The sequence below is a fragment of the Bombina bombina genome, chromosome 11 (genome assembly GCF_027579735.1).
Source record: "Bombina bombina isolate aBomBom1 chromosome 11, aBomBom1.pri, whole genome shotgun sequence".
Taxonomy (NCBI): domain Eukaryota; kingdom Metazoa; phylum Chordata; class Amphibia; order Anura; family Bombinatoridae; genus Bombina; species Bombina bombina.
Genome location: NC_069509.1, coordinates 62,820,000 through 62,835,247, shown reverse-complemented (window position 1 = coordinate 62,835,247; position 15,248 = coordinate 62,820,000). Strand labels below are relative to the sequence as shown.

Below are 15,248 nucleotides of genomic sequence, written 5' to 3'. Positions count from 1 at the left end.
GATTTTGGCATGAAATTACCTGTAAACTCTCTAAGTATATTAGACAAAATATAATAGTTGCGGGTGATTTCAATTTGATCCCCTTTCCAACAGTAGACAGAATTGGTCAGCAAGGAGTAGGATACCTGACACAAAAAAACAAAATATACAAACAAATTTTGAAAGATCTGAAATTACATGACATCTGGCGAATACAACATCCGGACAGCAAAGAATATACATGTGAATCCAAAACGTATAGACCTCTCTCGCGTATTGACTATTTCTTAATTTCTGATTTTGTTCTACTGCAAGAGACCAAAACTGAAATCAATGACATACTTATTTCAGACCATGCTATCATTACATTAGAAATTCCACTTAGAGCAGCTGCACACGCTCAAGCACTTAATCCCCCCCCCCCACGAAATTCCTAATAAATAATTTGCAATTTCATAACTGGTCAATTCAGAAATGGAGAGAATATAAAAAATATAATCATTCATACTATGAAAAATCAGAAATATTTTGGGAAACAGCCAAAGCCTATATGAGAGGGGAAATTACAGCTTATATGATAAAACAAGAGAAGAAAATTAGAGCATGGGAGTTACAACTTTCAAACCAAGTCAGGAAAGCATATAGTGTTTATATGGCTTCCCCCAATATTATATCAAGGAATAAATATATCTTTTCAAGACACGAGAGAGATCTTTTCCTAACTTATAAAAACAAAATAGAAAAACAAAAAATTAATGCAAAGTACAAAGGCAATTTTGGTAAATCGGCTAAATATTTAGCTAATCTAGATAAAGTTAGGAAAAAAATAATACTATTGAAAAAATTATAGAAAATAATAAGACGTATACAGACCTGACGGGTATTAAAAATTATTTTTTTGAATACTATAAAAAAATATATACAGTAAAAGAAGTTGATGGTATAAATAAAACTCAATTTTGGAATAAGATATATCTACCCAATATCCCATTAGACCTTTTAGAGAAGTTAAATATGCCAATAAGAATTAAAGAAATAGAAGAAGCAATTGATTCTGCTAAATTAAACAAACCACCAGGTCCAGATCAGATCCCAGCAGTTTTTTAAAATACTAAAAAAAATGAAATTGCAGAGATATTAAATCAGCTATATAATAAATATTATGTTAATAACCAACCAACTTCAAAGATATTTACTGCTTCTATAATTACATTAATTTTGAAGAAAGGTAAAAGTCCTACAGACTTAGGTTCATACAGACCTATCTCCCTACTAAATGTAGATTATAAAATACTTACTTCTATTCTCGAAAATAGACTTAAAGAAGCTCTCAATTTGATTATTCACAAAGATCAGTCTGGATTTATGTCAGGCAGATCTCCGATTAAAAATACTAGGAAAGTAGCTTTCTTGTTGGATCTATTCTGGAATGATTTATATAAAAAGAGAGGACAGGGGGATAAAGACTTCGCTATTTTGACAGTAGACGCAGAGAAAGCGTTCGATTCCGTAATATGGGATCACTTATATTCATTGCTTCAGAGGTTTGGGTTTTCAGGTCATGTTATTTCCTTTATTAAAGCAATATATAATCACCCAGTTTCATATATCATGGTAATGGCTCACCTACTCCAAATTTAACTCTAAACAAAGGGACAAGACAAGGATGCCCACTTTCACCCCTCCTATTTAATCTCGCCTTAGAACCTTTGGCCATATTCTTGAGACAAGAATTAAAGGGAATTAAATTAGGTATCAAGGAGTTAATACTTTCTTTATACGCGGACGATCTACTACTATTTCTTAAAGATACAAAAAATAGTATTCCAATAAGTCTTCAAATTTTTGACCTATTTAGTTCTATCTCAGGATATAGAATTAATATATCTAAAACAGAAATTATGTGGCTACATAAACATAACAATAGCTATTATCATCATCCATTTAGAGAAGTAGAATCAATAACGTACCTTGGGATTGTATTCCATAAGAACCCAAATAATTGGTATAGATTAAACTATAAAAATTTCTTTGCTAAGGCACAAGTCAAATTATATAGATGGCAATCATTTCCCATATCTTTTTCAGCAAAAATAATGCTTATTAAGATTATTTTATTACCTCAGTTATTATATATATATATTACAACATGTACCGCTGTTTATATTAAAGAAAGATATCGATTCCTTTCATAGAGCATGTGCTATTTTTATATGGGCCAAGAGGAGACATATACTATCAATAAAGAGGTTATCTCAACTTACGGATTTTGGTGAAACTTCTTTCCCGTATGTTAATTATATTGCATAAAGAAGTTCTCATTTTGTAGGGACTACAATGTTTAACCTTTATCGCTCTGTATGAAGTAGAGGCTAAAAGTCTGAGGTCTCTGGGCTGCTTACTAACACTACCAGTGTGGGTGTATGTGAATTTAGCACACTGACTATAATCGACAGAAATCAGGACTTATCAACCTATACTACCTTTAACGCACAGTACATATTTTTTCAAATCTCGCAGAATGCTGAGCATTAAAGGAATTGTCTAGTCAAAATTAAATTTCATGATTCAGATAGAGCCTGCAATTTTAAGCAATTTTCTAATTTACTCCTATTATCATTTTTTTCTTCGTTCTCTTGTTATATTTTTTTTAAAAGGCAAGAATGTAAGCATAGGAGTCAGCCCATTTTTGGTTCAGCACCTGGGTAGTGCTTCCTGATTGGTGTCTAAATGTAGCCACCAATCAGCAAGCGCTACCTAGGTGCTGAACCAAAAATGGGCCGGCTACTAAGCTTACATTCAAATAAAGATACCAAGAGAAGAAAAATTCATAATAGGAGTAAATTAGAAAGTTGCTTAAAATTGTCTGCTCTATATGAATCATTAAAGTTTAATTTTGACTAGACTATCCCTTTAATGGATTATGTCTGTCAGCAGAACCAGAGGCTTGGGAAAAAATGAATGTATCAGCAAGTTATACATATTGTCAGTTAACATAAATACTGATTTAAAATCATTGTTTAGCAGATTTGATATTGTTTTTAGAGGGTTATGTTTGACTTGTGTGTTTTTATTTAATGAAAGTGACTGAATAAGTATTTAATGGATATGCAAATGTTTTAACACAGTACAAAATAATTAAAGGATTACTTTCTGTTATAATTTTTAAGCTAAACAACTAACATATTAAAGTTAATAAACATTAATTAAAACCTACTGACCTATATTTTATCCAAAACGAAGTTTCATAACGTTCTAAAAGTTATATCTTTTATTCGCCGATGATGTCACGTTATCCTGCCCACTATTTTCAGCACTGAGTGTTCAAAATACTTAAACCAATAACTTTGTGTTTAAAGCGCCATTTTGAAACCTAGGTATTGTAAACGGATTGGTACAGAGCAAAGGATACCCATGGAGTGGGTTTGGAAAACAATTAAATTTGCAGACAAGATTTCTGATATACAGTAGAGATATGTTAATGAAATGCTATTGATAAAAAGCGTATTTGGGGTAGTTAGTTAGTAACAGGCATAGAAAATATTTACTTACAGTGGCCCTTTAATGTTGAAAGCATTTGTTTAAACTAATGCTGAATGTTTGCAAACATAAAAAATATTAACTTTCTTTGTATCAAATGTAAAACTCAAGTATTGAATGTAATATTTGAATAATAAAACATTTGAATATTGATTCTCCTTCATTTCAAAATAAAAGGTATTATCCAAATACTACATAAAATATTCAAATGATAGAACAAACATAAAAAAAACATGTATTCCGCTTTTTAAATGTGAAAAAATAATAATAATCGTCCTCCTTTACTTATTAGCCTTGTATTGCACTATACAAATAAAGTTATTTTTGTGTTTCTTTTTCAGTATCTTCAAAGGGAACATCACCCATCCGTGCAACTTCTGTCTTCTTTACATGTATGCTAATGGCTGTAATTCCCATTGCCATAGCTATCCTGTAACAGTCACCAGAAAACACATTGGATTTCATCATGGTCATAATATTCACAAATGTCTTCTTCACAATGATTTTTCCTGCAACTGATAACCAATTAAGCATGAAATGATATGCAATTGTAACATTCTCACTGCAAATGGGCAATAGACAGAACAAACTTTCTATACCACTATATATCACCTGCTAATGATGGAGCTAATTATTACACCACATTACATTTTATGAGCATTATTATATCAGTGACCGAGACTCCAAGCAAGTCTATGAGAGAACTGATAAAATGATGTGAAAAAACATAATTTAAGTATAATTCAATATGCATTTGAATACCCTAGTCAAGTTTATTCTTCAGCCAGTATGGTACTTTTTCATTCTACAAAAAAAATGTTACTATTCCATTCTGCAGCCTATATGTTACAGTTTTATCATTTAATCTCTTAATCTTACACATAAATATGCACATACACAAATGACAGCAAAAAAATCTTACAGATCTACAGAATATATAAAGCAATAATCACATTTCTTAGTAAAACGTTTCTATTTTATCAAACTACTTTGCTTATTCAGGGAATATGACCTAATACAGTGACATTTTAGTATAATAATCCCACCTAATAATACAGATCAAAAGGTTATAAATTGGAAGAATTACAGTATTATGAAATTAACACATTTACTGGTAAACAGAAACAGCACTTATTTAGTAGGTAAATATCCAATATATTGGAAGAGTGGAACAATTTTAATATTTAAAATAATAATGTACAGATTCTCGTCCTAAACAAAAGGGGTGGAATTATATTTAAACAAATATAAATTTAATAAAAAATAAAGCATTCATTATTTTTGTCACAATTATGTGTGTCGTTTTATTCATACACAAAAAGAAACACTGAAGCTGGGGACAAATAATAGTGTAATTCAGTGGAGGCTCGTCCATAGGGACATTTGGGGCAACGCCACACTAATTTATTTTGGGACCAAACAAAAAAATAACAAAAGGGGTGAAATTATATTAAACTCACACTTAAGTTAACTATGATTTCTCAAAATAAAATTGTAAATGCATTTTTTCAGTTAAAAAAATGCATAGGAAATCAGTTACTATTAGTGAATTAAACTGTATATACAACTCAAATTTCCAAAATTTGACCCAAATACACAATGAGAAGTGTCAAAATTAATTTTGGAAAACAGATTTCTGATGTCTGTTTTCTTCCCAGTGGTGCTCAAGAGCACACAAAACCCTTAGCGTGAGGGATACATTCTACGGGCCATAATTTGGACATCAGTGGTTTATCCAGATTGAGGAATACGGTCCATGGGCCATAATTTGGATATCTGTGGTTTATCCATTATTGCATTTAACCTATGGTAATAATTATTGTTCCCCTGCTCTCTGGTTAAACCACTCCTTATTAATTTAATAAAATAGCTAACAGATTTGAAAACAACAAAATGTGGGTTTATAAATTATATACACAATTGGGCATTATATGTTAAAATTATCAGAAAAATATTGTATTGATAGCAATACGTACTTTTGAACCTAGTTCCAATGTCCTTATACTCTGAAAATCAAAACTGTGTATGTCAGTCAATTTCAATTTATTGAAATTTCAGTGTTCACACTTTCATAGACACATATATAAAAAATGGACATCAACAATACTTTATCAAAGCAGGAAAAATATTAAAACGTAGCAGATGTAATTTGTTTCAAAAAGCTGGTCATTTATTACTGTGCTTAAAAAAATACATGCTAGAATTTTCACAATATGATTTTAATAGTTTATGAAGTGTATACTTTTTAAGATGGTGTTTCACAAACTTTGCAGTCACTTAGCTACCTCTTCATAGAAAAGTTCCCTTCTGAATTGTATTGTACAGTCAGGATGTAAATGTACACTGCTAATCCAGTTTGGGGTACATATAAACTGCATGAATTGTGTATACAGTGTTAGACATTTCTGTTAAATTAAATGGGGATTTGCACTGGACAGAAATGCCTTCATTTTGATTATCTCTTGATAACAAATAAATGATTGAGGTAAACTTAATGTACTCTAAATTTGTAATTCCATATTAAAACCAATGTTTAAGAGTGAATGTTATTTAGCAAACTCTGATATTTTCATAAATGCATTGAATATATAGAATATAATGAAAATATATTTAAACAAATATAAATTTAATAAAAAATAAAGCATTCATTATTTTTGTCACAATTATGTGTGTTGTTTTATTCATACACAAAAAGAAACACTGAAGCAGGGGACAAATAATAGTGTAATTCAATGGAGGCTTGTCCATAGGGACAGTTGGGGCAACGCTACACTAATTTATTTTGGGACCAAACAAAAAAATAAACAAAAGGGGTGAAATTATATTATACTCACACTTAAGTTAAATGTGAATTTTTCAAAATAAAATAAAATTATAAATGCATTTTTCAGTTAAAAAAATACATAGGAAATCAGTTACTATTAGTGAATTAAACTGTATATACAACTCAAATTTCCAAAATTTGACCCAAATACACAATTAGTTACATAATGAGAAGTGTCAAAATTAATTTTGGAAAACAGATTTCTGATGTCTGTTTTCTTCCCAGTGGTGCTCAGGAGCACACAAAACCCTTAGCGTGAGGGATACATTCTATGGGCCATAATTTGGACATCTGTGGTTTATCCAGAGTGAGGAATACGGTCCATGGGCCATAATTTGGATATCTGTGGTTTATCCATTATTGCATTTAGCCTATGATAATAATTATTGTTCCCCTGCTCTCTGGTTAAACCACTCCTTATTAATTTAATAAAATAGATAACAGATTTGAAATAAAAAAAGTGTGGGTTTATACATTATACACACACTGTAATTTCTTGTTCTGTGGTTTGTTACCACCCTAGGAACAGCCTCTTTTTGCCCAGTATGTGCCTTTTACAGAGAACTCCACATATGGTTTTCCACCACCACTCTTAGGAAGACATTTCCAAGGGTCAAAATTTGCATACACAAAAAGAGACAAAAAGCACTCATCCATGGAATGAACAATAACGTAATAGCTTGTTCTTTGGCTAGTTACCACTCCTGGAGCAGCCTCTTTTTGCTCAGCTTGTGCCTTTCACAGAGAACTTCATGTAGTATCAGTCTGGTCCTGACTAAAAAGTACAGTCCAGCCCCTAAATACCAGGCAGGCCTTCTCTGAACAAAAGACATGGCAAACCCTATACATATATTTCAGCCTAGTTTAAGCACCATCATTGAGGTGCAGCCATAGCTCTCAAGGTACACTGGGCAACATGTCCACTTATGTCCAAAAACTTGTCATATACAGTAGGTGGGCACAGACTCTATTTTGAATCCCTTTTGGTCAGCAGTTAATCCCATCACCACATAACTTTATATACTTTATAAGTAAAAGTGCACACAGCAAGCCCTTCTTAGACTATATTACTCAGTTTGTCAAGGTCTGATATGTTCTAATTTATGTTCAGGTAGAAGAGTTAGAGTTAAAACTTAAAAACACTTACTTGTATTCAGTACATTGTTGAAATAACATACTTTGTGTGGCAAGACTAGACATCAACCCTCAAGCATCTGACCGGTTTTGTGCTCCAAAAGCACTTTCTCCAAAATTGCATTTTTGTATGCACGTTTACTGTTCCTTTAATTCTGCTATTGAGATAAATGACAGTAATGCCCTCTAGCAATTAGCTGAAAAAAATAGGTTAAGTAAGCTTCAATGAATTTCAAACAAAACTCCTCAGAAGAAAAACAAGCTTCATGAATCTAGCCCAATGAGGCCCTACAAGGACAATAAGACAAATTGAGCAATCTTAAATTTTATTACAAGAACAGAGACTCCTATTTTGCATTACCTTTCACTTTACAACTCAGACAGCAATTAAAATAAAAACATTTGAATATTAACAGAAAAAATATGATAACAATGAATACATAGTTGAGACCAATGAGAACAGTCCTTTAGTGGTCAGAGATAGCAAGGACCAATCAGATGAGTCATAGTAGCCATATAGAGACCAGAAAGTAGCAAAACCTCCTCTTTTCTCTTTGCTGCTCAGGAGTTAAGTTCAAATTGTTTTATTATATCTATATTAGTTGTTATTTATTTATTATTTGTTTAATTATTGTTTGATTATTTTATTTGTTTATTTTATTATTTTTTTGTATTATTTATTTTTTTGTATTATTTTAGTTTCTTTATTTTCTTTATATCCCATTTGTTACTGTTTATTTCATTTTATAATTTTGTTCTTTTCGGATTTTATCCCTTTGACTAGCTTAATTTTATTTTGTGACATTTTAAAATATATATTTTTATTTTTATTATATCTCCGTTTTTCGTTTCATATACTTGTTTACCTTGTTCATATTAGTTATCCGTTTGTAAGTGTCCTTCTTTATTCGTTTGTTTTATTGCCTGCCTTGCATTTTTTCTCTGGAGCGTCTGAGCTCCGTGTTGTTGCGCCCTCCATCTTGTTCCTCTGTCGGCTGTCTGGCCACACCTCCATTTTACGTGTCTCTACGCACTTGTAATTTCCCGCCCTCTTCACTCGATACCTCATCTCCTTCCCTGTCAGACATGTATCGCTACTGTGTACACTATCATTTTGCAACAAATTACTCACATATTTAAACACTTTATAAATAACAAAGTAGTTTACTTGGTGTTACATATTTAAACGTTTCTATCATTTTTACTTCAAATAAGTATCAAATATATATTATATTGACAAAACTCTTTAGTGATTTTTTTATGTTATATATTTCAGTTTTCTGAAAGGAATTTTGTCTCAAGCCTGTAACCTAGTGGTTAGCTATACTGCTTTCAATACCAAAGGTTAGGATTCTATCCAATACTGCTAATAATTATTTATTTAATTGTTTTATTTAGTTTATTTTATTTAAAATGTCTGAAGACCCTAAACAACTTTCAGAAAAGTATGTTCAAATTTTAATTAATAGTTCTTTTGAACCTCTGAAACAACAGATGGATCAGCTCCAATCTGTTATTAGCAATTTTAATGAAATCCAAGGTCATGTTTACAAAAAGGGTTTAAGCAAGTCTAAACATATAAATACTGAGGGAAAACTTTCATCAGAGAGGAAATCTAATAAAGATCTGTCACGTCAGCTTTGCTCTGACATTTCCATACCTGCTCATAAATGCAGAAGTGAAAGTTCATCCGTTTCTGAAGCGGAATCAGATATTATTATATCTAAAAGAAGCAAAATTTCTCGCAAAAGGAAATTTAGAGTTGAATCTGATTCTTCTGACAATAATAATAATGAAAATATTAAAATGGATGTAAAAAAATTTGATTCTGATAATGAATCATTTGAATCATATAAATCTAATACTACTTTATTAAATGTATTTTCATCTTCCTCTGATGATTCCCCCAAACCCAAGAAAAGGAAGAAAGTTTTAAAAAATAGAAAACCTTGTCTTGTTGATAATTTAGGTCTTCCCTATACAGATCCAAATTACCTACACCATCCCAGGTCTTCTCAATGGAGACCTTCAAAAAGAGTCTCTAAGTTTATTGACTTCTACATTAGGAGACCTTTATCTAAAAAGACAAAAAATACCCTAAAAGCTGTGTGTCCCAGACCTGAATTACCCCATAACACTCACTTGACTCCAGAAATAGATCAGAATCTATTAAAATTTATTGGAACAAAAAAGTCTAATCTTCGATCAGGTCCTGACAGATTCCTAAAATCCTGTCAAGATAAATTATTAGATACCTTAGGACCTGTTACAAAATTATTTGAAATATCTGAGAACGCCATTTCAGAGAATTATTTATTGGACCCTATTACCGTAAGGGAATGGTTACAGAGAACAGTTTATTTGTTAGGTGACTCTAACACTTCTTTAGCTTCTCAGCGTAGAAGGTTAGTATTACGCTGCATCGACCCTAAGATCACTGACTTTGCCTCCACAGAAATGGGTCCTGAGGCTGATGGCCTGTTGTTTGGTGACTCTGGCCTATAGGGAACAAGTCAGGTAACCTAAACGGAAGGCACCACTGCTTGCAAAACCTTTCTCCCAAAAATAGCCTCCGAAGAAGCAAAAGTATTGAATTTGTAAAATTTGCCAAATGTATGCAGTGAAGACCAAGTTGCTGCCTTACAAATCTGTTCAACAGAAGCCTCATTCTTGAAAGCCCATGTGGAAGCCACAGCTCTAGTGGAATGAGCTGTAATTCGTTCAGGAGGCTGCTGTCCAGCAGTCTCATAAGCCAATCGGATGATGCTTTTCAGCCAGAAAGAAAGCGAGGTAGCAGTCGCTTTCTGACCTCTCCTCTTACCAGAATAGAAAAGAAACAAAGATGATGTTTGTCTGAAATCTTTAGTTGCCTTTAAATAGAATTTTAAGGCATGAACCACATCAAGATTGTGTAACAGACGTTCTTCTTAGAAACTGGATTAGGGCACAGAGAAGGAACAATAATTTCCTGGTTAATATTCTTATTAGAAACCACTTTTGGAAGGAAACCAGGTTTGGTACGCAAAACAACCTTATCTGCATGGAACACCAGATAGGGTGAATTACACTGCAAAGCAGACAATTCAGAAACTCAGAAATAGCTACCAAAAACAAAACTTTCCAAGATAATAACTTAATATCTATGGAATGCAAAGGTTCAAACGGAACCCCTTGAAGAACTGAAAGAACTAAATTTAGACTCCATGGAGGAGCCACAGGTTTGTAGACAGGCTTGATTCTAACTAGGGCCTGTGCAAACGCCTGAACGTCTGGTACAGCTGCCAGACGCTTGTGTAACAGGATAGACAGAGCAGATATCTGTCCCTTTAAGGAACTAGCTGACAAACCTTTCTCCAATCCTTCTTGGAGAAAAGACAATATCCTTGGAATCCTAACCTTACTCCACGAGTAACCCTTGGATTCGCACCAACAAAGATATTTCCGCCATATCTTATGGTAAATTTTCCTGGTGACAGGCTTTCTGGCCTGGATCAGAGTATCTATAACTGATTCAGAGAACCCACACTTAGCTAGAATTAAGCGTTCAATCTCCAAGCAGTCAGTTGCAGAGAAACTAGATTTGGATGCTTTGGATGCTTGAATGGACCTTGAATTAGAAGATCCTGCCTCGAAAGCAGTTTCCATGGTGGAGCCGATGACATGTCCACTAGGTCTGCATACCAAGTCCTGCGTGGCCACGCAGGTGCTATCAGAATTACCGAAGCCTTCTCCTGTTTGATTCTGGCTACTAGCCGAGGGAGAAGAGGAAACGGTGGAAAGACATAAGCTACACTGAATGACCAAGGCGCTACTAAAGCATCTATCAATGCCGCCTTGGGATCCCTGGATCTGGATCCGTAAAGGGGAAGTTTGGTGTTCTGACGGGACGCCATCAGATCCAATTCTGGAATGCCCCATAGCTGGGTCAGCTGAGCAAAAACCTCCGGGTGGAGTTCCCACTCCCCCGGATGGAAAGTCTGACGACTCAGAAAATCCGCCTCCCAGTTGTCTACTCCTGGGATGTGAATTGCAGAGAGATGGCAGGAGTGATCCTCCGCCCATTTGATGAACTTGGTTACTTCCTTCATCGCTAGGGAACTCTTTGTTCCTCCCTGATGATTGATGTACGCTACAGTCGTGATGTTGTCCGACTGAAATCTGATGAATTTGGCCTCTGCTAGTTGAGGCCATGCCTGGAGCGTATTGAATATCGCTCTCAGTTCCAAAATGTTTATCGGGAGAAGAGATTCTTCCCGAGACCATAGACCCTGAGCTTTCAGGGAGTCCCAGACCGCACCCCAGCCTAACAGACTGGCATCGGTCGTGACAATGATCCACTCCGGTCTGCGGAAACTCATTCCCTGAGACAGGTGATCCTGAGACAACCACCAGAGAAGAGAGTCTCTGGTTTTCTGATCCATTTGTATTTGAGGAGACAAATCTGCATAATCCCCATTCCACTGTTTGAGCATGCACAGTTGCAGTGGTCTTAGATGAATTCGGGTAAAAGGGACTACGTCCATTGCCGCAACCATTAAACCGATTACCTCCATGCACTGAGCCACAGAAGGCCGAGGAATGGAATGAAGAACTCGGCAAGTATTCAAAAGTTTTGACCTCCTGACCTCTGTCAAAAAGATTTTCATTTCTACGGAGTCTATTAGTGTTCCCAGGAAGGGAACCCTTGTGAGCGGGGACAGAGAACTTTTTTCGACGTTCACCTTCCACCCGTGAGACCTTAGAAAGGCCAGAACAATGTCCGTATGAGCCTTGGCTCTGTGGAAAGACGACACCTTAATTAAGATGTCGTCTAGGTAAGGAGCTACTGCGATGCCCCGCGGTCTTAGAACCGCTAGAAGGGACCCTAGCACCTTTGTGAAAATTCTGGGAGCGGTGGCCAACCCGAAAGGAAGGGCCACGAACTGGTAATGCGTGTCCAGAAAGGCGAACCTTAGGAACTAATGATGATCTTTGTGGATAGGAATATGTAGGTACGCATTCTTTAGATCCACGGTAGTCATATATTTACCTTCCTGGATCATCAGCAAGATTGTCAGAATGGTTTCCATTTTGAAAGATGGAACTCTGAGGAATTTGTTTAGAATTTTTAGATCCAGGATTGGCCTTAAAGTTCCTTCCTTTTTGGGAACTACAAACAGGTTTGAGTAAAATCCCAGTCCTTGTTCTGCAATTGGAACTGGTTGAATCACTCCCATCTTTAGAAGATCTTCTAAACAGCGTAAGAACGCCTGTTTCTTTGTCTGGTCTGAAGACAAACGAGAAATGTGGAACTTTCCCCTTGAGGGAGAGTCCTTGAATTCTAGAAGATACCCCTGAGCCACAATTTCTAATGCCCAGGGATCTTGCCCAAGCCTGAGCAAAGAGAGAATGTGTGCCCCCTACTACATCCGGTCCCGGATTGGGGACTACCCCTTAATGCTGTCTTGGTAGCAGGCGTAGGCTTCTTGGCCTGTTTACCCTTATTCCAGCCCTGCAAGGGTTTCCAGGTTGCTTTGGGCTGTGAAGCGTTACCCTCTTGCTTTGCGGCAGCAGAGGTTGAAGCAGGTCCGCTCCTGAAGTTGCGAAAGGAGCGAAAATTAGCCTTGTTTTTGGCCTTAAACGGTGTATCCTGCAGGAGGGCATGGCCCTTCCCCCCAGTGATATCCGCAATAATTTCTTTCAACTCGGGACCAAAAAGGGTCTTTCCCTTGAAAGGAATATTTAGTAATTTTGTTTTGGACGACACGTCAGCCGACCATGATTTGAGCCAAAGCGCTCTCCGCGCCATAATGGCAAAACCAGAATTTTTCGCCGCTAACTTAGCTAATTGTAAAGCGGCATCTGTGATAAAAGAATTCTCCAGCTTTAGAGCATGAATTCTATCCATGACTTCGTCATATGAAGTCTCCCTCTGGAGCGACTCCTCCAGCGCCTCAAACCAAAAAGCCGCTGCAGTAGTTACAGGAATAATGCAGGCAATTGGCTGAAGAAGGAAACCTTGCTGAACAAACATTTTCTTCAGCAAACCTTCCAATTTTTTATCCATAGGATCTTTAAAAGCACAACTGTCTTCTATTGGTATAGTTGTACGCTTAGCAAGTGTTGAAACTGCTCCCTCTACCTTAGGGACCGCCTGCCACGCGTCCCGCCTGGGGTCATTTATGGGGAACATTTTCTTAAAGATAGGAGGGGGAACAAAAGGTACACCTGGTCTCTCCCACTCCCTAGTCACAATATCCGCCACCCTCTGCGGGATCGGAAACGCATCAGTGTATACAGGGACCTCTAAAAACCTGTCCATTTTACACAATTTTTCTGGGACCACCATGGGGTCACAATCATCCAGCGTAGCTAAAACCTCCTTAAGCAGGACGCGGAGGTGTTCCAGCTTAAATTTAAACGCTAAGGAATCTGAATCTGCCCGCTGAGAAACTTTTCCTGTGTCAGAAATTTCTCCTTCGGACAGACCATCCCTCACTGCCACTTTAGAGTGTTGTGAGGGTACAACAGATAAATCATCCAAAGCTTCTGATTGCTCATCCTCTGTTCTTAAAACTGAGCTATCACGCTTTTTTTTTTAAAAACTGGCAGTTTGGATAGAAATGCCGCAAGGGAATTATCCATGACTGCTGCTAATTGTTGTAATGTAATAGGGCACAATGCGCTAGAGGTACTAGGCAACGCTTGAGCGGGCGTAACTGGTGTCGACACATGGGGAGAGGAAGGAGGATTATCCTCATTACCTTCCGTCAAAGAATCATCTTGGGCTACATTTTTAAGTGTCACTGCATGGTCATTAAAATGTTTAGATACCTTAGCACACTTTAAACACAAATGCAATGGGGTACCGCCATGGCTTTTAAACACATAGAACAAGGTCTATCTGTAGGCTCAGACATGTTAGACAGACTTAGATAGCACTCAAATACAAAAAAATACACTTTTTGAAAAAACGTTACTGTGCCTTTAAATAATAAAAAGCACACACTTTTTTACCAAATCTCAAAAAAACATCCGATCTTTATGAAATTTACACCATATGATCCTAATGCTTTGAAATGATTGCACACCAAGTTTCAAGCCAATTAACCCCTTATTGCCCAAACCGGAGCAAATTGAATCTGGCCACCGGTTTAACACACTACAGCACTATGCCACAGTCTCTGCTGTGGCCCTACCTTCCTTGGGGATTAGTTTTGGAATGAAAATAAGCCTCCCTGTAGTCCTCCTGCAATCTCTCGACTCTACATGTGAAGCTGCATGAAGCTGTCTTGCAAAAGAACTGCGCAACTGAGGCGAGAAAATTAGGCCCCCTCCCTCTTCACTCCGGAGTTGTGGGGCCTTCCTAAGCCAAATTAGGTGTCTAAAATTATGCCAGGCGTATAAAACCCCTACAAAGTGTTCCAAACATAATAAACACTTGTGCAAAGGTCAGATTATAGTAAAAATAATCAATTTTCCCCATAACAGTGTCCACCAGTGATTTAAGCCCTTTTAACTAAGCCATCCTTCTATACTGAGTCTCAGAATATGGCTTACCTTCCAACATGGGGATTTCTGTCAGTCTTCTAGCATTACCAAGTCTTGTTAGAAAAAAAGTGACTGAGCATACCTTAAGCAGTTAAGCCTGCAAACTGTTCCCCCCAACTGAAGTTCTCCGGTACTCAACAGTCCTGTGTAGGAACAGCAATGGATTTTAGTTACAACATGCTAAAATCTTTTTCCTCTCAGCAGAAATCTTCATCACTTTCTGCCTCAGAGTAAATAGTAC

The 15,248-nt window shown here is 36.1% G+C and overlaps 1 protein-coding gene across 1 annotated transcript in view; it reads left to right on the top strand.

Annotated features, from left to right (window-relative positions):
- LOC128641669 (uncharacterized) overlaps positions 1–6,182 on the top strand; it is a 129,055-nt gene extending 122,873 nt beyond the window's left edge. The window contains exon 90 of the mRNA XM_053694202.1: positions 3,861–6,182. Within this exon, the coding sequence (XP_053550177.1) occupies positions 3,861–3,955 (95 nt within the window). The 3' untranslated portion in view covers positions 3,956–6,182. The remainder of the gene's footprint in view (positions 1–3,860) is intronic.
- Positions 6,183–15,248: the final 9,066 nt, after the last annotated feature.